The 27,238-nt window shown below is 37.0% G+C and overlaps 1 protein-coding gene across 14 annotated transcripts in view; it reads right to left on the reverse strand.

The window, feature by feature from the left end:
• The window catches only part of CLIP1 (CAP-Gly domain containing linker protein 1), a 147,582-nt gene that overhangs the window by 110,842 nt on the left and 9,502 nt on the right, over window positions 1-27,238 (reverse strand). For all 14 annotated transcript variants that reach the window (XM_036752217.1, XM_036752223.1, XM_036752213.1 and 11 more), the window contains exons 2-3: window positions 9,232-9,427; window positions 6,179-6,756 (exon numbers count right to left, since the gene is read on the reverse strand). In XM_036752217.1, coding sequence (XP_036608112.1) covers window positions 6,179-6,756; window positions 9,232-9,316 — 663 coding nt within the window. In that variant the 5' untranslated portion in view covers window positions 9,317-9,427. The remainder of the gene's footprint in view (window positions 1-6,178; window positions 6,757-9,231; window positions 9,428-27,238) is intronic.

Raw genomic sequence — 27,238 nt, forward strand, 5'->3', positions numbered from 1 at the left:
TGACAGCAGCATTAAAGCTGCTTCTTCCCAGGTGACTATTTACCATTCTGAGTTATCCAGATAAGAGGACCTCAGAAGATCACATGTAAAGTATTAAGTAAGATTTTATCGACCAAGGACCAGATTTGTTTATTGAGCTCTACATTTAACCCAAAACAAACAAAAAAAATCAACAAAGCTGACTGTGTTTTCATGCAGTTGGTCAAAAGCTAGAGAAAGGTTCAGGCTCAGGAAATTTTCGTAAATGTGTTGAAAAAATACATCTAAGATGACATTTAAGTGAGAGATTATTCCTAGTTTGAAATACAAATTAGGAAATATGACGTACGTAAAAATAAAAGCCACATATTAATACCTGTTGAAATTAACTGAATTTCAGCTCTTCCGCTTAGCAACCTGCTTAAAAGGGCAGCAAGTCCCAAAGTTCCCAGTCTAGCAAACTGCCCAAAGTTCTTAACCATGGACTAGGAATGGCAACAAGCCCCATTCTTCCTTGTATACAATGTACCTTTTCAATACCAACTATACTAATGATGTCACATACATGAATATAAAAGGACAGATACGAGTAGGTGGTTTTTTATTTAAACAGGTACCCTGCTCTGAGGTATAGAGGTGAGGAATGAGCAAATGAATATATTAGGAAATGAAGGTGATTTGAAAACAAAGGGATTGATAAAAATTTAAATTTTAAAAAAAAGTATTCACTAGACAAAACAAGTACACTTCATTCTCCAAATTCTCATAGCCAAAAAGCAGGAAAATAAGGAGAACAAACTTCTGACCAAGTAAAAGGTTCTATGGCCTAACATTTCAATATCTAATATTACTAGGAGAATCAGGAGAACTTTTCAAAAATAGCTCCAATTCGAAGCCTCCATTTTCACTTTTGGAAACAATTCTGTACTATGTAAGATTTAGGATTCACAAAAAGAAACTAAAATAAATGAGCTATGGTAGTGATAATCAGTGGAAGAAAACTTGGTTTTGAATCCTACATTACCACTTATCAGCTATGTAACTTTGGGTAAGTCTATTTCTTTTTGACTTCACTTCCCTCATCTATAAAAGGAAGAGGTTGAACTAGATTATTTCAGTGTTAAAGATTGCTACATTGAAAAGATGCGTAACCAAACAAAACTCTGGCATAAACCAAATGAGTTATAAAATTAACAGCTTGTAAAGCAGAGGAAAGAAGAAAGACCACCTCAAAAACTCTTGAAACGAGGAACTGCTCTTGAAAATCTCACTTATGTCTCTGAAACATAATCTCTGAGGTCAAGACAAAAGGTGTCAACTGAGTAAAAAGTAAATAATAACATTATTATTTATAATAATATAATAAGAATAAAGTAATAAGTAAAAAAGACAAAAAAAACACTTGTCCTTCCATCCCTCTCCAGGCTGCATTCAAGACTGTCTATGTAAACTTTGCCTATCATGCCTCAGAAACTTCTTAACCCCGTAAGTTCACTCCACCCCTGGCTTCTCACACTTCAATTATCCTTTGCCCTTGTAACTACTTCTTCTGACTGGCTAGCTCCTCCCAAATGATCTATTTTAAGGATGACACCCAGATCAGCCACATGTTCATTCCTTCACAATCTATATTCCTGATCTTGTAAACTTTACCATTCCCCTGTGCAGTAGGTACTCCATCACCTCTTTTCATTTTCCATTCAATTTCCTTCTTCCCCCATTAGAAAGTAAGCTTCTTGAGGGCAGAGATGTCTTTCAGCTTGTACTGTATTTCCAGAGCTGAGCACAAAGCCTGGCACATAATAAGCTTTAATAAATGTTTACTGACTTGTCGACTTGATGTGAAATACTTAAATACATATGTGTTATATGAAGACACTATCTGCATCCAGAGAAAGAACTGATAAGTAAAAGTATGTATAGAATAATTTTACATATATACCTATTTGTGTCTAATGGTAGCCGTCTATGGGGAGGTGCAGGAAGAAAAAAAGAAATTTACATGATAATTTTGTTGTTACATTCGAAAGGGAGAGCAAGTTGTACATGGTAGATTTCAGTTTCATGTGCAATCATCTTTTTTTACTGTACTATGTGGTGGAAATGATTGTTTTATTCCATAAATTAAAAATAAAACTTAATAATAAAAAATAAAAAGGGCTATTTAAAAAAAGAATATAAGTTTATTGAGGACAGGAACTGGTTTTTTTCCTTTGTTTCCCTAATACCTAGCATAGTGTCTAGTGCTAAGTAGGCACTTAATAAATGTTTGTTGACTAATAACTATCCATTCAGTTCAAGAAATGCTTATCAGCAACTTGAATCCCCATTCTCCAGTTGCTGCCAATACAAGGAACATAATTTTACAAATAATAGTTGAGGCAATTATCCCAGAAAGCAAATCACATTTGTCTACTGACTCATTTTATAAACTTGAGAAATATATTCCCACATCTATTATTTGCCTATCATGCCTCAGAAACTTCTTAACCCTGTAAGTTCACTCCACCCCCGGCATCACTGACAGTATAAGGTGGGAGAGAGGAAGCGAATGAAGCATCCTCCAAGCATCAATCCTCAAGTCACAATCCAAGGCAGGTTTGTGTAACATTCAACTCTTAATATAACAGGTAAAAGAGGAAGGTAATGCAATGGATGGGGTATGGGGCCTGAAGTTACAAAGACTCATCTTCCTGAATTCATATCCGGCCTTAGACACTGACTAGCTGTGTAACCCCGGGCAAGTCACTTAACCCCATTTGCCTCAGTTTCCTCACCTATAAAATGAGAAGGAAATGGCAAACCACTCCAGTATCTTTGCCAAGAAAACCCCAAATGGGCTCACAAAGAGTGGTTCACAACTCAACAGCAACACCAAAAAAGGAAGAGGAGTTACACAGAGCCAACACGGACAAGGAAAAAAGAAAGACTACTGGAACTCTTTGTTATCTCCAAACCAAGAGCAGTAACTACAGCATTTGGAGTTGGGGGAGGTGCATGTGGGAGGATGGGCAAGGGAAGAGAACCTGTAGCTCTAGACTTTCAGGAAAAGCATCTGGCACCAAGAACTGTTGATCTTCCTTGACACTGAGCCTCCAGTACTGCAGCATTTCAGATCACAAACACAAAATTTCTTAACGAATATTCCTGATGCTTGACTTTCCAATTAAAAGATGTCCATTAAGCAAGGCCTTTCTATAATCCTCCTTAAAAGTGCCAAGTAAAAGCACTAAAAGCAACACATAGTAGGCCAGTATAACTGAACTATTCCTTTATTATATGAGTAGTAATAATAATAACATGTACACAGAGCTTTAAAAGCACCTTACATATGTAACATCACTAGAGCCTCACAAGAACCCTGTGGTTACTACAGTTATAGTTACTACTATGCTACACTACTACAACTACAGTTAAAGATAAGGAAACAGGTTCACAGCTAGTAAGTGGAGGAAGCAGGATTTAACTCATCTTTCCTGTCTACAATGCCACATATTAGATATGAATCGTGTTCTTTTTGGAGAATTTGCTAGAGATGGAAAGAGAATTCATTTAGAGAAACAAATCCAAAGGGATAAAGGCTGTGACTAAATCTTCTCTGATTACAATATACAGTTTAATTGTTGTCACTGCCTTCTGGAATAAGGCATCCAGAGCCACACTGAGCAGCCTATTAAAAAGGCTGGCATAAAAACATGCGCAATTTTAATACCTACATTTAACAAGTTACTATTAAATTGCCTTAAAAACCATCAAAAATTTAAACAATTTAAGAAAGAGCAGTAATCCCTGATGTTCTGTTACTTTCAAATGAGCTATGTATAATCAGACCACTAATTTGTTATAGCAAAGATCAAAATTAGGAAAATAAATAAAAATTAGGATTCATAGCTTGCAAAAAAAATTACATATGTCATTCTTCTAATAATGCAAGTTCCCTAGTGAGAGGTCCAAGAACACTAGTAGAAAGTAAAGTTACCATGCACTTATTTGGGGCTTTCTGTGTATCAGACCCTGGGCTAAGCACTAGTTGCACAAGGAAGGCAGTCTCCTTTTATTCTCCTTCTATGACTCTACCATCTTAGCATAAATCATTTCATCCAAAATAAGACTAAATAAGGTAAAAAGAAAAGTTGCTCACAAGAACACAACTGTGTATATGCTACAAAGACAGTTAAAGATATAGAAACGTACTGTTATATGGAGAAGGCAGCTACCATGCTTCAATTTAGAATAAGAAACTCTGCAGCAGTGGAGTTGTGTGCTATGTCTAAACGAAATGCTTTTTTAAAAAAGAGTCTTAAATCTTAGGAGCATCAGTTCTTTAGTGTCCTGATTAAGAGTAAAAAGAGAAATCTACTGACCCTGAAGCCAAGATTTTAACTTCTTGGTCTTGGTTTCTTCTAACTCCTTAGAAGACAGCAGGCACTAAAGACCTCCTAGAGGTATGGGAGGCAAGTGTACACAAGACGCCACACAGTGTGGCAGAAAAAGCACTGGACTGAGAATCTAGAAACCTAGGTTCTAATCCTAGCTCTAGCACTCTCTTTGGAACCTTGGACAAGTCACTTCAGTCCTTCAGGCCTCAGTTTTCTCTCCTACAAATTGAAGAATCCATACTAGGTAGTCTCTAAAAGAATGTTTTCAGGCCCATGTTAAAATATTAATAAATATATATATATACACATATATGTATGTGTGTGTCATACATAACATACATAAATTCATACACATATCAAAATATTCATAGAAAGTTTTTGTGCTAGGAAAAAGCAGAAATCAATACAAGAACCTAGAGACTGGAGATTGTTTAAACAAATTGAAGATAATGTAATATCACTGCACTATAACAAGGGCAAATACAAGGAATTCACAGCAACATAAGAAAATGTATATGAACTAATGTAGAGTGAAGAAAATCAGAAGAATATACATTGCAACAATATGAACAAAATGAATGTCAAAAAGCAGTATAGTTCAAACTAAATGCAATAACAGATGTTGGTTTCATAAATAGGACCTCTCCCTACTGTTCTCTCAAAGGGATGGGAGGTGGTAGGGTGGGGCACCAACTGTTATGTAGTCTCTCAAACATGGGTGCTACAGTGTCTTATCTGGTATACAAATTGCATTCTGCTAGTAGAATGGATGCTCCTTGAAGGCAGTGACTTTTTCATTTTTATCTCTGAATCCTCAGAGACTAGCATAGTGCCTTACACACAGGACAGAAAGGTAATTAATAACTATATGAATTGAATTTGTTACAAGAGAAGGCATTAAATGGGATGGGAGAGTAAATACTGAGAAACAAATATGGCATAAAAAACAAAAGGTATCAATCAAACTTTTAAAAATAAAAATAGGAAGCTCCTTTCAGCTTGAAAATTCTTTAATTCCAACTACACTATTTCCTTATCACACTAATGGAAGTCATTACACATCTACAGAGCATCTAGAAATGCACAGTATAGGTATTAAACAGATTAGAGGTACAGAATAAGATGTTTGACAAGCTGAATGCTTTTGTACAGAACTTAAATACCAAAAAAAAAAAAAAAAAAAAGCACTGGACTGTCTTAGAATATAAAGCTATAAATCCATCAAGGTGGCACTACAATTTTGACAGGAATAAAGCCAGAAAGCAAAACATCACATGTAGTGATTTTAGAGATTGAGTAACCATTATACCATATGTTCACTACTGCTAAGCAAAACTGGCACTGATATGTATTTTTTATCCTGTTAGGCTTTAAGTCTGGAAGTAATGACAACCAGGAAATAACAATTCTAATTAAAATGAATATTATTCTAAACTTTTAAAGAGGCCAGCATCTTTAGTACCATTCCCAAGCCCTATCTTTAACATGACAATAACAGATAGAAAAAACAACCTATAGTAAGATCCAAATAACTTCTTCCCAGTTTGATTCATCCAAGTTGGCTTAATATTTGCGAAACAATACATTAATATTTAGTATATATTTAATGCTTTTCTCCTGGCTACATCAAAAACTCAAAAGGAATCTCTGAAAACTTGTACATCTATTGCTCAGGCTAACTGAACAACCACAAAACATGGTAAATAAATGTAAGTTCGAGAACAAAAGCACCATCATTCCTCCAAAAAGGGCTCTAATGTCACAGAGTAGCATTCACTTTGTATGAACAGGACTCCATCGGCAAAATGTTTTAAACTTACCAAGACTCGATCACTAATTTTCAGCTCCCTTTCTCCTTTCTTCATGGACCCAGCTTCTGAAAGGTTGGAGATGGATTCACTAGCTGTTTTGGTGAGGTTGCTGACCTGAGCAGTAGTAGATTCCTTAGCTATGGGCTGGGAAACTTTATGGGGTATACTGGATGGGGAAGGTGCAGCTGGAGATGAGGATGCCATGCTGCTGATCACGGGAGTGGAGAGAGGGGATGTGGCTCTGGAAGCAGGAGCAGCCTGCGTGCCATTGGCTTCATCTTCTGTCAGCACTTTCCTTGTCAGCTTTGAAGGCCTTGTAAAAATGCCCTTTAAAGGTTCACACTGGAAATACCGAACTCCTGCCACTGATCCATCATTCTTGCCAATTGGTTCATCCAACACAATTCCAGCCCACTGGCCTGGTGCAAACTGTGTTTCTCCAAGGAACTGGATGAATCCAGGCTTGTTGCCATTCACCCAAACACGTTCCCCAACTCGAAAGTCATCTACAAACTCTTCATGAGTCTCAGGGGATGGCGTACTTGATGTTTTATCAATGGATATTGCCTTTTCTACTGGAGCTGGAGCTATAGCAGAAAAAAAGAAGAGAATATCAACAGAAATCAAACCTAACACTTAAGCTTATACAGCCTAGAACTAAAAGCACATACACAGTAGAAAGCAAAACAGGCCATTCTCCTTCTGATATGTACAACTTTTTTTTTTTGTTTTGAAAGTAGGGAGAAAGATTTAAAAAAAATAAATAGAGGCTCACTTTAATTTCTACTTAATGAAGCCTTTTACCAGGTATAACAGTTCGGATTGCTGTTTACTTGTAGTTAAGATTACAAAAGTACCAAAAGGGGACAGCTAGGTGGCACAGTGAATAGAGCACTGGCCCTGGAGTCAGGAGGGCCTGAGTTCAAATCCGGCTTCAGACACTTGACACACTTACTAGCTGTGTGACCTTGGGCAAGTCACTTAACCCCGATTGCCCTGCCTTCCCCCAACAAAAACAAAAAAAACAAACAAAAAAAAAAAGAATTAGAAAAGTACCAAAAGCTTCTCAGAGGAAAAGGTTAAATGTAAAATAATAATTACCTAAAATCACATACAACTCCATTTAGAACATAGCCCTAACCTTATTCTTTCACTTGAGGTAGGTCATTTCTGTCTCCACTTTTCTTAAGTTAGTCAACTAGAGTAAGTCAGGACCAGGAGCTACCTAGTGAAACCACAGATTCACTCTCTAGCATCCCCAAAACTGCTCCCATTCGGATAAAAAAGAGATGAGGGTCATACCAAGAAAGAATAGAGCTATGGGAATGAAGAGTGTATTTATGCTACTCTTTCACACAGCTCAGCTCCTTAGGGAGGAAGGACATGTAATGACATATGTGTACTTTTCAGTGTGGTCATAAAATGCTGGAGTTGGAAAGGGCCTCTGAGCTCTAGTCTAAGGCCTACCAAAGCTAGAATCCCTTCTACAATATCCTCAACAAGTGCTCATCTTTCATATAAAGTGTTGCCAGAGATTAATCTGTTTAAAAACTGCTTGCAGTTTAAGAGGTGAAAAGCCAAAGAGATAACAAAGCCTTTTTTAAAAAAGCAAAACAGAACTCTTGGGTTTTTTTTAGACTGCTGATACTTTCAATTCAGTTAAAATAGTCATTAAATATTTACTATCAGTCAGGGCTTATGCTAGGTGCTAGGGATAAAAAAAAAAAAACCAACAAATAGTTCCTATCCTCAAGGAGCTTATATTTTATGGCGGTATACAAGTTCCATACAAATAATTATAGTGCAAGGAAAATGCCCACTAACAAATTGGAAAGGGGAGATGGATGGAGGCTAGGGAAAGTTCCATGAAAGAGGTAGCATTCCAGCTGAACCTTGAAGGGAGCCAAGAATTCTGAAGGGTGGGAATGAGGAAGGATTAAATGCTGGCATGAGGCAGAGCTTGTGTAAAGGCACAGAAGAGGAAAATGGAGTACTGAATTCCAGTTTGGTTAGAACATCATCCATGAAGGGGAGCCAGGTGAAAGAAGGCTGGAAAGGTAGATTTTGGAGAGCCTGAAATACCAAGCTAAGAAGTTTATGTTCTATCCTGTAGTCAAGAAGAAGCCTCCGAATGCTGTACAGACATCAGATTTAGGGAAGTTATTTTGGATGTGGAAGATGGATTAGAAAAAGAAAGGGGTGGGTATGGGAAAGATCACTTAGGGAGCTCTGACAGAGGTCCAGAGGAGAAGCAATAAGGGCTTAACAAAGTGCAAGCATGAACGTAGAGAAGGAAAGAGTTGTAAGAGATGTTCTGGAGGCAGAATGGACAAAACAGGGCAACTAACTAGATAATGGTGTGCTGAAGGAAAGGGAGGAGTCAAGGATGACTTTCAGGTTATAGATGTGCCTGGCAGAAAAGATAATGGTACCCTCAAAAGAAATGGAGAGATTTAGAGGAGAGGCAGATATAAGAGAACAAATAATGAAATTTATGGGGCACCCAAGAGGAGCTATCTAAAAGACAAGAGACAGATTAGTGTTAAGATACACAAATTTAGGAGTCATCTACATAGGGATAATACCTGGGAGGAGCTAAGTGACAAAATGCTTGGAGTCAGGAAAACCCAAGTTCAAATTCAGCCTTAGATACTAGCTACGTGACTCTGGGCAAGTAATTTAATCTCTGTTTGCCTCAGTGTCATCATCTGTACGTGGGGATGATGATAATAATAGTACCTACCTCCCAGCACTGCTGTGAGGATAAAATGAGATAATATATTTAAAGTGCTTAGGACAGTATCTGACACGTAGTAGGCACTATATAAATGTTGGCAATTCTTACACTGTACTAAATTCAACTAAAGCAACTAACAAGTGTAAACTTTTTAAAAGGAGTAAAGTCTGAAATGATGAGGGAGACATTCAGCTCTAAAAGTCAATGAATTAAAACATATATCTTAAACTAGTGAATATAAATCAAGATCTTAAAAAACCAATACTAGTATCTTCAAATTATACCATAATCTGATTGTACTTAAAAAATGAAACCGTAAAAATACCAGCAGCAGGTGTCTTCAAGGCAGTAGATCCAGGCTTACTGATCTTAGTAGGGGCCTTAAGCCCACTTGGTTTTAGCATACTCATCTTCCTTATTACACCGAGATGTTTTTCCCCTTTGCTTCTGGTCACTATCTTTTCCCAACCATTGATACAAACGTAGGCGCTCCTATGCTGAAGTCAGTCTTTAAGTTAAACCTGCAGAGAGAAAACATACAAGCATATTTTTAGCAACCACCAAAGGTCAGGGGGGAAAGCACATTACTATATTCTCAACTTATTTATAAAGCTATCCATTCTCCCCAAATAAGATAAAAGGAGGCCATCTTCTAATGTAACCCAGGGGCAGACAATTGCTTCAGAATTCCAAGCCTGTAATAGGTAGAAAAGAGTTGGGTTTTTTTTTTTTAATCAAGACAGTGTTGGACTTTAAGAAAACCTCTGGCCTCAGTAATTCCAGCCTGGGCAAGATAGGAAAATCCAGTCTCAAAATAATGATGATGATGGTGATATCCATAATATATGCAGCCTACAAAAATATTTTTATTGCTGTACTTCAACATAATTAGTTTCTTTTATAAACCTATATATTTTACTGCATGCATATAAAAAATATTATCCTGAGAAGGGATCTTTAGGATTGACCAGATTACCAATGTGGTCCATGACACAGAAAAAATTAAGTGCCCCTGGCACAGATGATACCTTCTCTGATCTCCTTAAAAGGTTAATTCAAATCTCTCTGATTAAGTCATGTATAGTCAGTCCAACATTAAAATGGCTGAAAACTCCCCTACTCCTGCAGGTAGTGGGTATAGGTCTGTAGTGAACCATCCATCCTTTCTTATTCTGCTCTCTCTTCTATCAGCTAGAAATAGAGTTTGTAGCTGTATTAGAAATTCATTATTACCTTTGCCTCATAGCATGCTCTAATTCAGTGGTTTTTCAAAATACAGACTATGGAGGGCCATATTTGTTCAGAACCATCAACTTAGGTTGCGAGTTGGTTCAAAATTGAAGATTAAGCTACATTACTGTCTGCAGGAGGTTACTAGATAACATGAGGCAGAATCAGAAACTTTTGTCAAATGATCACTGCTATAAATTCAAGAATCACATCTTGGGCTATTGAGCAAGGTTACTGTGTTACTTCCATCATCACTACCAGCATAGATAAGACAAAAGATGACACAGTGTGTCTCAATTCAAGTGTAAAAGGCTAACCTTGAAGTTAGGCAGAATAGAACTGAAGGAGGTTACAGATGACACACTGATCTATTCTTTCTTGGCTTACTCCTTACCCTGGCCCCTATTCTGTAACTAAGTGTTGACTGGTCCCCAAAAAAGTATTATAGTACCAAGCAGGCATATGGGTCCAATGAGGTCTCTTGCCTCAGTCAAGAAGTCAGAATTTTGAGAATCATTACTCTACCCAAATGAGCTAAACAATTAAGTTGAAGGTTTTTTCCCCCATGTTTTAGGGACCAACCTTACATTCCATTCATACATAAGTTCCAGTGTAAAGGTTTCTGTCTATGATTTACAAAGGTTTTGTATAATAGAAGAGCCAGGTCTGAATGTAAAACTACAAACGGTAATTTTTACAGGTTGTAAGACTACAGCTTCAGCTGTCCCAATGCATATTCCTCTGGCTCCTGATCAGACTACACAAATTAAGTATTCTAAAACAAGGAACTTTGACAGTGATTTAATGCAAAAGTGAAATTTAGTCTTTCCCAACAAAAATACCCAAAAAAGTAGCAATGATTTTTAGTTCCCAAATTTATTCTCTACTTCACATTATTATTAACAAACAGCATGTCAAATTTGCTTAAATGAAATTAAAGTTACTCAGGAGCTACAATGACTAAGAAAAACCTTTGCATGCCATTTTAAAGTAGGCAATGCCACATTTAAACAAATCAATTTTAAGAAGTATGGGGGGGGGGAATCTTAGCAAAACAATTTTGGACTTCTTTTCTTAGAATTGCCTTTAGAATAGTTTAGGGGTTAGCCATCGTCAGGCTTTGCTCCCAGTGACTTTAAACTCCAAAATCAAATCCACCTAGAGAACAAAAATTTGTCACTACTCGGGGCACTCACAAGAATGTGCCACACTCTCTGAATACAATTTCCAAAAAAGGTATTCCAGAAACATTTGGGGTCATGGCACCATTGCTGGAATGTATATATAACCTCCCAAGATATTAGGAGGTATAAGTTCTCTTTCTTCCTTCCCCTCCCTCAGTTTTTAATAAGTCTGTCACAAAATACTATTTGTAATAAAGGATGGCTCTCTGGGCTGGGAGGAGGGGAAGGACACAGAGAAATTCTGGTGATATAAAAAACAAAAGATTGACAAAAATTAGTAAAGAAAAAAGAAAAAAAAAAGAGAAATCTATCATGTTGCTTTATAGTCCCATCTTCTATAAAGCACCCACATCCCAATTCTAAGCATCCTGTGCCAAAATACTTTAACAAGTACATTTTTCAAACTAGGAGCAATTGTAAGATGTTGAGGGAACATACGATCTTTTCACAGACTTTCTTTAATCCACAATGAAAATAATAGGTTGTACCACCCCCTCAACCCCTGCAGTTGCTTCTCCCTCACAAATATAGTCAAAGCATAGATACCAGGGAAATACTCATATTTTAAAAATGAATGAATGAATAAAGCATTTGTTAAGCTTACTATGTGCAAATCAGCATTCTAAGAGCAGGGGATACAAACAGAAAAGACAGTCTCTGTTCTCAATAAGCTTACTTCCCAACGGTAGAGAGAACACAAATTGAAAGTTTTAGCTGCAAGTCAGATGGAAGGGTCCTAAGGTCCTCAGGGTGCAGGTGCAAAGAAGATAGTAGTGCCTCTATTAACAAGTGTTCCTACTGTCTTCATATCTGTAAAGTGACTATCACTTCTAAGTAACCAAATATAATCACTGCTTTTGCTTAAAATGCTTATCTTCTCAGAAGTAAAAGAGGAACTTTCTTTATTAAGAGTGGGACCTAGATCCAAGACTGAGTTTCTATAGGAGAGGAAGAAAAGTTAGGCTGGGTGATAGATTTCCACCAAGATACATCAACCTACATCAGAGATGTATAATCTGTTTTTGTCTTTTGGTTACAAAAGATTTGCATTTCCTCTTAAGGACAGGAAGCTTGATTGCTAAAATCAAATACAGGATAAACAAATGTCCTTGTAACACACAGGTTTATTAAAAGAGGTAAAAAAGCCAAGCCTGAAAAAAGACAGGCAAGAAATCTGAACTAGATTTAATGTCTTAGGCCTGAGATTCAACTGGGATTTGACCAGCTGAAAAGAAGAGAAGATAAATTACTTATTTCTCAAACAGTGCCTTATCCCCTTTGTTTACTTCATAGACAGAAGAGTTTTTTGCATTTCCTGGGCTATGTCAGATGTAGCCACTGTCAGAGAAAGGGAAGAGAGCATTCTATCCCTCTATCCAATCACAAATATTTTTTATTCTCTCCCAACTAAGAAGATTCATACAGAGTCAACTGAAACTAATTCACTCCCTTAACTGGAACAAGAACTGGCAGGGGAGGATGCTGGAAATTATAATTCTTCTGAGTAAGCTGTATTTTACCCAGTTTCTTTTTCTGAATGGACTCTTCTCCCACATAAAGAGAAGATTAACTATTTCCCTTCCCCCATCACAATTCTTTTCTCCAATCTTTCCTACAGAGGCTGACTAAAAGAGAAAAGGTTCAGCAGTTTTTCTACCCAGAGGCCAAAGCCAAATTAAAAACATCACTATTCCCTTAACCTACATTTATGAACTTATTCCACATTATTCCCCTAACACATTCAGCCAGACTGGTGAAATTGCCAAGCCCTATCTCCACACCTTTGTGCAGGCTGGAATGCATTCCCTGATCACTTCTGTTCTTTCAAACCCTCTAGCTTCCCCTGAAATCAATGCACTATACCTAGGTCCCCAGATCTTAATAAGCTCCTTAGAAAAATGTTTAATTGAATTGCACTCAACTACCTGAACCAGACAAATGTACTATCTCCATCTCAAGTACAATCAGGATTTAATTCACATTTCATCACTTTGTGATAGTACTAAAACTCCTATAAAGGCACAGAGGGGAAAAAGACAAAATGTGGAGTCCATACTTTAACTCTTTATAGAATCAAGAATCGCTTGACTACCTCCAAGGACCTGGAGTTCTCATTTATTTGCTCAGACCCAATGCCACCATACGGCATTTGATCTTAATTACAATATGGACATCTCAGTCTTCTTGCTTCTCAGTTCTGAAATTAGAAAAGCTTCTCACAACTTGCATAAAAGCTGAAATACAACTTCAACTATCAATAAAATAAATTGCACTATTGCTATTCCTTTGAGATTTCACCCTATAAACATGTTTAATCAAAAGTTGTAGCATTCAGAACCAGGCAGATAAAGGAAAAATCTGTTTTCTTGGAAAATGTCATGCCTAAAGCCTCAGAGGAAAAAAACCAAGCTTGCCCCAAACCTGCCAAAGCACAGAGGTAATGCAAGAGCACCACATCCAATATAATTGGTAGCTTATATATGTATGTGTGTGTGCGCGCGCGCACGCGTGTGTGTGTATGTATACAATTTAGGAAATAATAAAGAATATATCAAAACTGTTTCAGATTTTCAGGATATAAAAGATTGGGACAGACCTAAGTCATTCTGTTAGGTACCTCTGCCTTAGGATTGTCATGTTTTATAGCTTTAAGTTGGACGTAGGATTTCTCTCTGACAATATCCTTCACCAGAGCTTACATTCTTACTGGGGAATACAACATGTAAATAAATAATTAAATACAAGGCATATATAAAACAAATGCAAAGTAATTTTGAGGAGAAGGAAAGTATTAACAACTAGGGAGATAAGGAAAGGTCTGTAATGCAACCGAAGCTGAAACTACTTCAAAAAATAAAATTATTAATAGTATCATCATTCAATCATACAGCTCTCTCAGAATTAAGTCTATGCAGAATGTGACCAAAAATCAGACTTACTTCAATTAGGTCTTGTGAGAAGAGGTCACCTTTTTACTGTCATCACTACCATATGCCAACTACCATGCATTCTCCTAGCCTAAGCTCACAAAGACAAACCCAGGATAGTTCAGTCTCCAGATTCGCAGGGTAAATGAATGTCCTTTGGTGAAATCAGAATACTGGATTCCAATAACATGAACCTGCATTTTTGATCCCCATTAAATAGGTACACTGAGCCAAACAATGGATTTAAAAACAAATGATAATTTTTAAATGGGTATTTTGGGACCTCTAGACCTCAAAAATTTGTTTCACCAATAACCAGTTCTACTTTTTATCATAATAACAGGAACCTTATTGCTGATATGCTACTATTACATTTGAATATATCTATGATCTTAGTGACACGGATATTCAGTCCCTCTAATAATGCAGATCACAATCTGTCCACTTCCTCTTGCAAATCCTCCAAAGGGTATTCATCCAAAGCACCAGGTACCATCTAATTCTCTTAACATGTGCAATCCATATTTTAGAGAAAGTAAAATATTAGATTTCTTTACAAGTTGATAGTAAACTGAAGGGAAACAGGAGCAGAATTAAGTTAGGGCTGCTACATACCCAAAAGCCCAACTGACACACACTTCTGTTGATTTACTATCAAAGTCAAAATGAATTTCTGTGTTCTCCAAGAAGTCATTTTAAAAAAATAAGCACTTCCTTAGTAAAATATGTTCCTTCAAAGGAGAATATGGTGGGTCTGACCTCAAACAATTATTGTACTCTTATCTATGGAGGTTGTAGAAAGATCAACTGAGTCTGGTGATGGGAGAAGACCAGGTACCTCATGTTGTCCCCAGAACTGAGTCAGGCCTCGCCTCAGTAGTACATCTTGCCAGAAACTTGGGCAAACCTAGCAGCTTCTCCAGCTGGCTATGAGATCATGACAGCGAAGTCATAAAACAGAATTCCTAAGTGGTTCTGTTTCCAAGCTACATACTCTGTATTCCAGAAGGAAGGAAAACTGTCTATGCCTAGACCTGAAATTGTTCCTGATGCCCTAAGATACGAGGAAAAATTTTACACCTCATATGAAAGTACCACTGTCTATACTGTCTATAGCAGGTAAGCAGAGAAGAAACCAAAAGCAACTACTATTCAACTTAGTGCTCTGTATGTGGTATCAAAATTTGATTTCATACTCCCTTTCTAACTTAGCGTACCACCCCCCCCCCCCGACCAAAGACTTAGAAAACATGATGGATTCAAAAAATAAGGAGAACGTAAAATGAAAAGAGAAAAGATGTCATCTTTGTCGTCAGAGGCTCTCATACCCTAGCCTAGACTGTAACTTCTGAAATTCTAAATCCTTATGTTTCAGGTATTCTTTCACTCCTCTATTTACAACTTGGGTTTATGTTTATTGAGCAAATGGTATATTTTGAAAAAGTCACAATAGCAACACAAGACCTCATCACTGCTCTGGGGCATTATGTCTTTGCTAAAAAATGGGGTGAGACTATCAGGGTTTTGGTTTGGTTTGGTTTTTTCCTAGGATTGTTAGGTTTGAAGTGAGCATAGGGTGACAAGTGAGATTCTACTGTTAGTCCTAAATGACTGAAAATGTTCTTAAAGTCACAATAAATATGAAAGACTTAGCTACCCTGATCAAGACAATGATCCAAGACAATTCCAAAGGACCAATGTTGAAAAATGCTATTCACCTCCAAAGACAGAAGTGGTGAATTCTGAATGCACGCTGAAGCATACTTTTTTCAACTTTCCTTATTTTTGTTGTTTTGTTTGTGTTTTCTTTTGCAACATGGCTGATATGGAAATATGTTTGGCATGACCTCACATGTAAAATCAAAATCAAAATGCTTGTCTTCTCAAGGAGGAGGAAGGAGTTAGAGGGACAGAAAAAATTTGGAACTCAAAAAATTTTTTAAATGATTGTTAAAAATTTTGTGTAATTGGGAAATAGTTAATGAAATAATTTTTTTAAAAAAAATCAAAGTAAAGCTTACATTTAAGATGGTTGTATTTAACCAAATTAGAAAACTGATTTTACTATTTCTGTGTCAATACCCAGTACACAGCAGAACAACAAAATCAAGTCAGTAATTTGTAGGCAAAAGCATCAGAGTTTGACTTGGGCCTCTGAAATCATTTGGCCTAAACTGCTAAGAAAATGAATTTTAAAGATAAGCACTTCATACTGAGAAAAAAGAACATATGTTCAACTGAACAACTGAAGTGAAGGCATTTTTTCCTAGCAAGGAAGAACCAAAAAGACAAATATTACTAGTAAAATATGTGAAGAAGCTAATTTTTAGAACATCTTTAAAAAATTAAATGTTTTAGCTAAATCCAAAGCTCCAACAAATCTACAATAAGAATTACAAGTTATGACAATGAAAAGGAAAAGAAAAACTGTGTTTTTGATTTTTCACAACTCTGATTTACTTCCTGGGATATTGGTCCTCTTAAGGAAGGCTGTCATGAGTTCAAAAGCAAAATCTCTTTTAGCTGCTACTTAGGATTTCAGGCACAAGCCCAACAAATCAAAAGGCAGAGAGATTCACAAGTAATTTGTAGGAACAGCCACCGTGGCTCTAGCTTCTCCAGAGTTGACTTTGCTCTCAGCGTAGACAAGACCCAAACTTGATAAGATCAGATTCTCTAACAAGCTCAGTGCCTTCTGGCATCAACAAACTTGGTATTATATTGCCATCCTGTTCACTTGTCACCTTAGACAAATCACTGAACCACACTCATTGTACCTTAGTCTCACTAAGGTACATTTCTCATAGTCTGCAAAATGGGGACACTACTTTATTTTCTAAACATAAAAAGGAGACAATGAGAGCTATATCCTTTAAAGTCTAAGGATGTGCATTGAGTTCATTCTGCCAGGAGATGGTTTTTTGTTGTCATTTTGGCACTAACAAAAAGGCAGCAGTCTTTTAGAAAGAGTCCTGGACTAGTTAGGAAAAGTAAAATCTGGACGCCACCCTTTTTACCCTCAACATAACTAGCTGTGTAACACTGAAAAAAAAATCACACTATACTTTCTGGGCTGTTTGTTCATCTGTAAAATTAAAAAGCAAGACTAGATTATTCTATTTCTATTCTATTTCTAAGGTTTCTTCAAGTTCTGAAATTCTACAATTCTATGAATATTATTCAATTTTCAGAGCAGGATAGCCTGGAGTCTATAAATTTTTTTAAAAATATTTTGATAACTTTATTTCAATACCACTGGCTCCCTTCGTAATCCTATATATTTTATTTTATGCCTTTAAGAATATTATTCTGAAGCATCTATAGGTTTCATCAGACTGCCAAAGAGGCCTATAATTCAAAAAAAGATTAAGAAGCCCTGCCCTAGAAAGACAAGAGAAATCTAATTTAATGCAGATGCATGTTACCTAAGACTTACTTTTCAAGTCATGCTTGAGAAAGTATCTGTACAGAGTGAAGTAATGATTCTATTATTATAATATTCTAGTTCTTGGCAAGGATTCATTCATATTTAATCCTCTTCTCTGAAGTCACAAGTTATAGAAGTATCTGCTACATCTTTTTTTTTCCAAAGACAGAAGCCATGCTCTCTTGTCTGCTCCAGCCTCTGAAACACCTCTTACCCACAAGCCACTGGAAACACACATACAACATGAAGACATTTTCAAAATGACTGCTATTTCGACAGGTAGGATTAACACTATCCACATTATTGGAGTATTTCCCTTCCAATTTCACATTCATATTTTCAAATGAAGCAGTATGGAACAATAAGAATTTCCACCTCAAAATCTGGAGGACACAATATCAAGTTCATCCTCCAACAAGGCTGGGTGACCTTGGGCAAGTCATTTAACTACACAATGCCTCCTCTCATGCACTGGTAGAGGGAGTTTCCTTAATAGGAAGTTCCCTATACCAACGAAATCACAAGTCTGGTTTTAAAAAAATCACATGACATAATTTGAGAATTGGAAAGGACCTCAGCATCCATCTTAGTCCAACTCAAACACAAAAGGAATCCCTACAGTGACACATTCAACAATAGTTATCCAGTCTCTGCTTAGCAAAAGGAACATGTCTCTTGTGGCAGGTAGCCCATTCTCCTTCTGTACAGTTCTGATTGCTAGAAGTTTGTCCTGACATCAAGGCTTAACCGATTTCTTTGCATCTTCCACCTGTTACTCCTGATTCTGCCATCAAGTCAAAGGGATATGTCTAATTTCTCCTCCACATGACAGCCTTTCAAATATCTGAACATAGTATTATATTCCCTGAGTGTTCTTTTCTCCAGAGTAAACATGACCAATTTTTTCAACCAATCTTGATATGACACGGACTCAAGGCCTTTCATAATTTTAGCTGCCTTTCTCTACAGTCTCCACCTTATCAATATCCTTTTTAAACTACAGTACCCAGAACCAGATGAAATATTCTAAATGTGATCTGATGAGGGCCCAGCCCAGTAGGGCAGACTATCACCTCCCCATTCCAGGAAGCTATTCCTCTCTTAGTAAGGTCCAAGCCTGCAAGAGGTTTTTTCACTGCTATATCACATTGCTTATTCATATTGACTTTGCAGTCTACTAAAACCCCCAATTTTTTTTTCACCGTAATTGCTACCTAAACATTTTAATCATTAACTAGATTCAATCAATACTAATTCACATACAGAAGACAGAAATAACTGCCACAAACTTAAAGCTTGCCTAATTTTAATCCTTGCTTCATTTTTAGATAAGCAGTTCTTATGAAAAAAAGAATGAAATAAATGAATAACTATAATATCATTATTTAGTCATTTTTATATTTATGTAATAGATATAACATATGATATATATTTTTATATTGTCCTCCTGAATACTACAAGGCCCAGAAGTCCATCATCAGATTCACTGAAGAATTCCCAACAGCTTGTAGACTTGCTCAATGACAAACAGAACAATTTAAAAGCATTCCTCTATGCCAAGGAAATTGAATTCAATCCATATGGCAGTTTTATAACTACTTCTAATCTTCCCAAGTATCAGCCATTAATTCACTCAGGCCCCCAGATACTGCTCTTCCACACAAAGAAATTTCAACATTCAAAACTAAACAACTCAGTGATGTGGCCCCAATGAGAATTTACGGTGTTTTAAGTGCCAAGATACAAAAAAATGAAATAGTCTCTGCTCTCAGGGAGTTTATATTCTATGAGGAGAAAGAATATGTACACATAAGTAAATTCAAGCCAATTACAAGATAATGGAGTGGGGAGAGACACTACAGAGGCAGCTGGAGAAGGTGGGAAAAAGGTGAAAGGAATAAGCATTTATATAGCACCTATTATGGACTAATCGGGGTAGCTAGGTGGTGCAGTAGATAGAATACCAGGCCCAGAATCATGAAGACTCATGTTAAATCCAGCCTCAGACACTTATGAGTTGTAAGGCCCTGGGCAAGTCACTTAATTCTGTTTATCTCCGTTTCCCCATCTGTAAAATGAGCTGGAGAAAGAAATGCCATACCACCCAATATCTTTTGCCAAGAAAACCCCAAGAGGGGTCATGAAGGGTCAGATAGGACTGAAATGACTGAACATCACTGTGTGCTAATAAGCACTTTACAAATACCTCATTTGATTCTCATAACAATCCTACAAAGCTGTTGGCTATTATTATCCCTATTTTACAGCTGAGGCAAAAAGAAGTTATGGATCACACAGCTACTAGGTGTCTGAGACCACACTTGAACTCAGATCCTCCTTACTGCAGGCCCAGGTGGTCCTTGAGCTCAACTTTGAAAGAGACTAAGGTAGAATGTGGTGAATAGGAGGAAAGGGGAAAGAAAGAGGAAGGAGCAACAGCAAGAAAGACAGTGTAGCTGAGCTACAGACAATGTGAAGAGGAGGAAAGTGTAAAAACTATGGAAAGGTAGGTTTGAAACAAACTGTGAAGAGCTTTAAAGGCTGCGTTTGATCCTAGAGGCAATAGGGAGCCACCAAAACTTACTGAGAGTTGATATGGTCAGATGTGTGTTTTGGGAACATCACATGGGCAGCTATGTAGAGGATGGACTGAAAAGGGGAGAGGTTTCAGGCAGAGTTCATTTAGGAGGTTATTTCAATAATTCAAGCTAGAGATAACCGGCCTTAACTGGAGGTACGTGTCTGTGTCAGGAGAGAAGGGGACAGATGTCAGGGATATTAAAGGTAGAATCATGAAGACTTGGCAATTAGAGATGCGGGGTAAAGGAAAGTAAGGGGGTCAAGGATAACATAGCTCAAATTAAAAACCTGGGTAACAGAAGGATGTGGGTACCTTTAACAGAGAAAGGCAAGTTAAGAAGGGTTTGTTTAGGGAGAAAGTATGATCTGTTTTGGATAACTGTTTGATGTGCCCAAGAACACCTAGTCTGAAACATCTAAGAGGCAGCTTGTGATACAGGACGGGAACTACAGATAGATGTCAGAGCTGTATATACAAGATGTAAGTCTTGTGCATGAAGAAGATAATTTAAATTTACTTATTCAGTGCCATATTAATCAAATTAACAAAGAATTATTTTATAGAGCTATAAAAAATAACAAATAACTAAAGATAACTGAACCCACAACAAAAAATTTTCATAAACTCCTCAAGACAAAATAAATCCATACAGTCCTAAGGGATAATGTAGGCAGCTAAGTGGTACAAGGGATACAATGTTCAAATGTGATCTCAGATATTTACTGGCCTGAGCCAGTGACTGAGCTGTGTTACTGTGCCTGAGCAAGTCACAACCTGTTTGCCTCAGTTTCCTGATGTATAAAATAAGGATAATAACAGCACCTTCCTCCCAGAGTTGTGTGAGGATAAAATGAGATAATATTTGTAAAGTACTTTGCAAACCTTGAATAAGCTCTATATAAATGCTAGTTATTATTATTCTCATTAATGTTGTTTTCATTTTATTATTCTTAATTACAATATATCTCACTATCTAAGCACCAGTACTGGAAGGCTTCATAATTTTCAAATCCTGAGAGACTGCTTTAAAAAAAAAAAATCACTCATGCCAAAAACCACAATGCCACGGGAAAAATTGTCAATTACCACTTCCATTCAAAGTTCAAGTGAGTGGTACATAGGAGCAGCAGATATCCAATCATCCAGTTAGATTTGCTGGGAACAAGTTCTTTCCAGGCTACAAATTAAGGTAGAACATAAAGAAGTTTTCTTGTGGCTCAGTCAAGGCTCTGCCAAACTAGGCTCTTGGTTTCAGTGTCTGCATAACATTCATCTTCTCTGCCTGGGTACACCACCAAACTCAGAAGAAACCTGGTTCTTCATTCATATATAAAACTATTTGACATTTAATCCTTTCTTAGACTAATGTAAAAGTATTTTTAGCAAGAATAAAAATTTTAAAGTTATTTTAAGGAAATATCAATAATAGATTCCTACATGTGACACAAGCCCTATCAAATTCACAAACAAAATAAAATAGTAAAAATACTGAACATGTAAAACACAATTCTGAACAAATATAAAATTTAGCATTTCAAAATACAAGGAAGAAATTGGAGGTTTTAGAGAAATATAACAGAAGGTAGAATCTCAATTAGTATGGGAGGGAGTACTGTTTTATAGAAGCAGCACTATGCTAAGCTGTCTTTTGAGGTAGAAAACCAATATAAGAGTAAAAGAATGGTGTGATAGCATCAGAATAAAAGGAATATGGATTTAGCTGGGGAAAAAAAAAGGTTGAGTGGCTATGACTATAAAATCAGTTTTTTTTTTATTTATTAATCCACAAAGTTTAATAAGCTCTGAAAACCTCAGTAAATCACCTGATTACGTAACAGCCTAATAACTGATAACATTTAGTGTGATATTTAAAAGCTATTTAAAATTTAAGTCAGAGAAGAAAAAAGTCTAATCTTTCACTGTTACATAGTTTAACTACTTGGGAAACATGTTACTCCTTTGAATTTAGGGTAAGTCATATATTGCTGACATATTGACATATATTAATGAATAAGTATTAATAATTATTACAATTACACTATATAACACAAATATATTTTATATTTATATGGTGATATGGTGTGGGAAATGTTATTCCTTTGAATTTAAGATGTTAATATACAATTATTATAATTAACATTACTAACTAGTTTATTAATACATTAAAATTCCTTTGGTACAGAATATGTCATCTAGTAATTGATTTTACACATTTAACCCAGATAATGGTCAAATGGTATCAAAAAAAAATGCCCTGTGACAAATCAGAATGCATCCCAATGAGGCAACTGCTAAGAAAGAAAGAACATAGTGCAGCATTCCCAAGTACTCAGTAAGTGTCAAGTGCTAGTGACTGTGATGAAGACCAGGAGGAAATGGTTTTGCTGCTTCTCAGAAGTCTGTCCCTGAAACAGAAAGAAGCTAACAAACACTTTTCTGGGACAGTCAACACTTCCAAGGCTAAAATCACCATAAGGAGAAGTGAGATGAATAATATTTAGAGAAAAGACAAGCAGATGACTGGGAACTATTTGGTGCCTAAAGCACTTAAGTGGCTGATACAGAGAATTTTTTTAAATGTTTTAACTTATTATTTATAGCGTTTTTTAATAGCATTCTCTCTTTCACTCTCAGGAAGGTAAAGGGTTGGTACTGACTGACCATATAATGTCCTTTTACTGACCTAACAGAACCACTAACATTTATTTTTATTAAGTATTTTAAAAGGATGAAGTTTTTTACTTAATAGACTCAGTTCACCAAGTCTGAATAAACATCAAACTGGATCCCTGGCAAGGATAAAGTACAAAGCATACATGCTAAGTCAATAGACTAGCCAATATTTGTTGTAAAAGGATCAATATGAAAAGGAGTTGAACATTAAGGAAATGACAAAAACTAAGTGCTAGAAAAATTAATTGTTTCCTTAATTGAAATAGTGATAAATTCTAAATAGAATTCAGCCAGCCTTAGCTGGCCAGTCAATTTATAACAGCCTATCAAAGTATATTTATATATATAAAACAGATCTTATATATTTGTATATTTATTATATTATATTATGTTATACTTATATATTATAATTCATATATTATTAATATAGCATAATATAATATATAAGTATAACATAATATAATGTATAATCTTGTGTTTATATATTAAATTTATTTGTTATATATTATATTTATTTATATATTATTTATATATATAACAGATCTTAACTGCTCATAATCTGTTATCATTCCACCTCTCTTTCTGCATTATAATTCCTGTTCTTCATCCTCACCCTGACCTCTAATACCTATACCTCTTCCTAGGCCATCACCTTGCACTGATTACACTTTCTTCCCTTTCCCATCTTGACCCTTGGTGAATCGGTTCAACTCAATATTGTCCTCTTCTAGAGAGTCCCCTGCCTCTTTAAATTCTTGAAGATCTTGCCCTTCCAAACCCCAACCTTGCTTGAATCACTCCCACCATCTACTTCCTTCTCTCCTACTCAGGTACCACCGAACAAAGATGAAGAAAAGCAAAACACTGTGTTCACTGGATCCACTAAATGTTTATATTATATAATCTTAACTGGCCCTCAACGGAGCAAGGGAATGCTTTTAGATCTCCCTGACTCATCACATTCACCACAGATCCTTTCCTAAACTTTTTTTTATTCCTTTTCAAAGCTCTTATAGCTCCCCCTCCACCCCTATACTCTCAGTTGAGAATTCTGCCTCATTTCACTGAAAAAAAGAGGCTACTCTTATTTGTCAGGAACTCACTCTTCTCCCCTTCTCATCTCTCGTCATTCTGATGCCTTCTGCACTATTTCCTCCTTCATTCATATTTCATGTGAAGAAGTGGCCCTTCTTCTTTACAAGGGGTCCCATTTAATCAGCTTGCTCCCTCTCATTCTTGTTCTTTCGTTAATCTTCAATTGTTCCCTGTCTACAGACTGCTTTCCCACTGATCCCACACATTTGTCTCCCCTATCCTCAAAAATCCCTTCCTTCCTCTATCCATTCCCACTAGCTATTGTCCTGAATCTCCTCCCCTTTGTTAAACTCCTTGAGAAGGCAGTCTACAATAGGTGCCTTCACTTCCTTTCTTCTCATTCTCTTCCTTAACTCTGTGCAGTCCAGCTTGTACAGTCCACCATTCAACTGAAACTGCTCTCTCCAAAGTTACCCATGGATCTCTTATCAGAGAAACTTGCTAACAAAGATTTCTTCCACCACCCCCCTCCCATCACCCATTTTCCTGCTTCTCTTCTAATTCTAGCTGAATTGGTTTTGTTTGTGCAAAAAGTTTTTATTTTTATATAATTTAAATTGTCCATTTTATTTCCTATGAATGTCTCTATCTCTTGTTTGGTCACGAACTCTAACCTTATCCATTTGACAGGTGATTTTTTTCCATGCTTCACTAATTTGCTTCTGGTCACTTTTTTATGTCTAAATCGTGTATCCATCCAGCTTATCTTGGTATATGGTGTAAGATAACAGCCTATACATAGTTTCTACCAGACTACTTTCCAGTTTTCCCAACAGTTTTTGTCAAATAGTAAATTCTCCTTTCCAGTCCTCTTACACCTTACTCCTTCCATGTATTCTGCAATCCAGTGACCCTGGCTTCCTTGTTTTTCTTCCCATACAACACACCATATCCTGATTTTGAGGGTTTTCACTGGCTATCCCAATTCCTAAAATGTTCTCCCTTCTCATCTCTGCCTCCTGGCTTCTTTCAGGCTTCAACTAAAGTCCCACATTCTGCAAGAAACCTTTTCCAGTCTTCCTGATTCTTGGTGCCTTCCTTCTGTTGTTTATCTCCACTTTATCCTGCATATATCTTATTTGTACATAGTTGTTTGCATATTGCCTTCCCCATTAGAGTGTGAGCACCTTGGAAGCAGGGAATTTTTTTGCCTGTCTTTGTATTCCCAGCACACTGGAAGGAAAGAAGGGAGGAAGGAAGGAGGGAGGGAGGGAAGGAAAAGGAAGGAAGGAAAGAAGGGAGGGAGGGAGGAAAAAAAAAAGAAAAGTTGCTTTAATCTGCACTCTGAGTCAGTCAACGCTCTATTTGGAGGCGAATAGCAAGTTCCGTCATCAGTCCTTTGGAACTACGTTTGATCATTGTATTGATACAGTTCCTAAGTCTTTCAAAGTTGACTATCTTTATAATATTATATAAATTGTTCTCCTGGTTCTGTTCACTTCACTTTGTATCAGTTCATACAAGTTTTCCCAGGTTTTTCTGAAACCATCCCCTTCATGATTTCCTCCCGCACAATTGTATTCCATTGCATTTCTGTACCACAATTCTTCAGCTATTCTCTGATTGTTTGGCATCCCTCAGTATCCTATTCTTTGCCATGACAAAAAGAACACAGTAGGCATTTAATAAATGCTAGTTAACTGATTAGCTCAAGAAGCTTTATAGTACTGACATCAGAAACTAGCTTCTCCATTCAACTGAACAAACACTTATTAACTACCTAGTGCACATAGAGCACTGCATTAGGTCCTGATGAAACTAAAAAGGCAAAGGCACGTGAAAAATTATGATACAAAATGACCGATATTAAGTGCAAGACACATCAATTGTTTTTGCTCCACTGTCTTCTTTATTACAACCTATACTTTAGGAAAATCATCTTGACATTTACATGAAGGATGGACTGCAGGAGACAAAGACGAGTCAGAGAGGTCACTTAGGAGCTAACTGCAATAGTCCAGGGCAGGGGTGAATAGGGCCTGTAATAAAGCTGTGGCTGTATGAGTAGGAAGAAGGGAACATATAAGAGATATTGTGAAGAGACAAATGAGATTTGGCAATTGATTATCTATGTCAGGTGAGAATGAGTAGAGGGTGATATCAAAGTTTCAATCCTGGGTGACTAGAAGAATGGTGGCATCTTTGACAGTAACAGAAGTTGAGAAAAGGGGTGGGGAGGGGGCAGGGGGCAGTAGAGATAACAAGCTCTGTTTTGGACATAATGAATATGAGATGCCTATTGGACATGTAATCAGAGATGTCCAAAGAGACTGGAGCTCAGCTGAGACACTAAGGCTAGGGATCTGGATTTGAGAATCATCTGCACAGAAATGATAATTCAATCCATGAGCACTAAATGAGATCACCAAAGGAGAAACAATAGCAAAAAGGGAAGAGGGTCCAGGACAGAGCCTGGGGGAATTCTCAGTCAATAAGCACAACACGGCTGAAGAACCAGGAAAGAGCAACGTCACAAAAACCTAAAGCCGAAAGGATGAAAAAGTGATCAGCACTGTCAAATGCTGACTCTTGACCCCTCCATAGGGAGAAGGGGCAGCTAGGTGATGTAGTAAGTAGAGCAATCGCCCTGGAATCAGGAGGACCTGAGTTCAAATTCGACCTCAGACACCTGACACATTTACTAGCTGTGTGACTGTTGTAACAATCCAGCTAGCAGCTGCTGTCGGGGTGTAAAACCAGTAACAACCAGCTCACAGAAGGCTGCAAGCCCAGGTTCTTTTGATCTGCTTTACTAAAGAAAGCAACGTTAAGGGGTTAACAATCTTACTTTAATCCAGCATACAAATATCATTCACTCAGTTCAGGGTGAAAAGCCAGCACCCTGACCTTCAAAGCAAATACAAGCAAATTACAAACATCAACAGACAGACCTTGTCTGATTCAAATCCCAATTCATAGTTACCAGAGTTTAACAAAGTCCCAACATCCAGGTTTACAAGCTGGAGGGCTCTTAACTACAGCTGTCTGGAGTCTCCACATCAGCACACCAAGCTTGAGAGCCCTAAGCAAATTGCTCTGTCTTCCCTTTTTATGCCCTCTTTAGCTGTCATCAAACTTGATCTGAGTGACCAGAACTTAAGTTCTTACTATTGGCCCTGGCCTTAGCACCAACTTTCATTGGCCCCACCTGAAACCCCACCTTAGTTACCAATTCACACCCACATAGGCTTAGCACCTAAAAGATAGGGGTTTGG

The sequence above is a fragment of the Trichosurus vulpecula genome, chromosome 1 (genome assembly GCF_011100635.1).
Source record: "Trichosurus vulpecula isolate mTriVul1 chromosome 1, mTriVul1.pri, whole genome shotgun sequence".
In the NCBI taxonomy this organism is placed as follows: Eukaryota; Metazoa; Chordata; class Mammalia; order Diprotodontia; family Phalangeridae; genus Trichosurus; species Trichosurus vulpecula.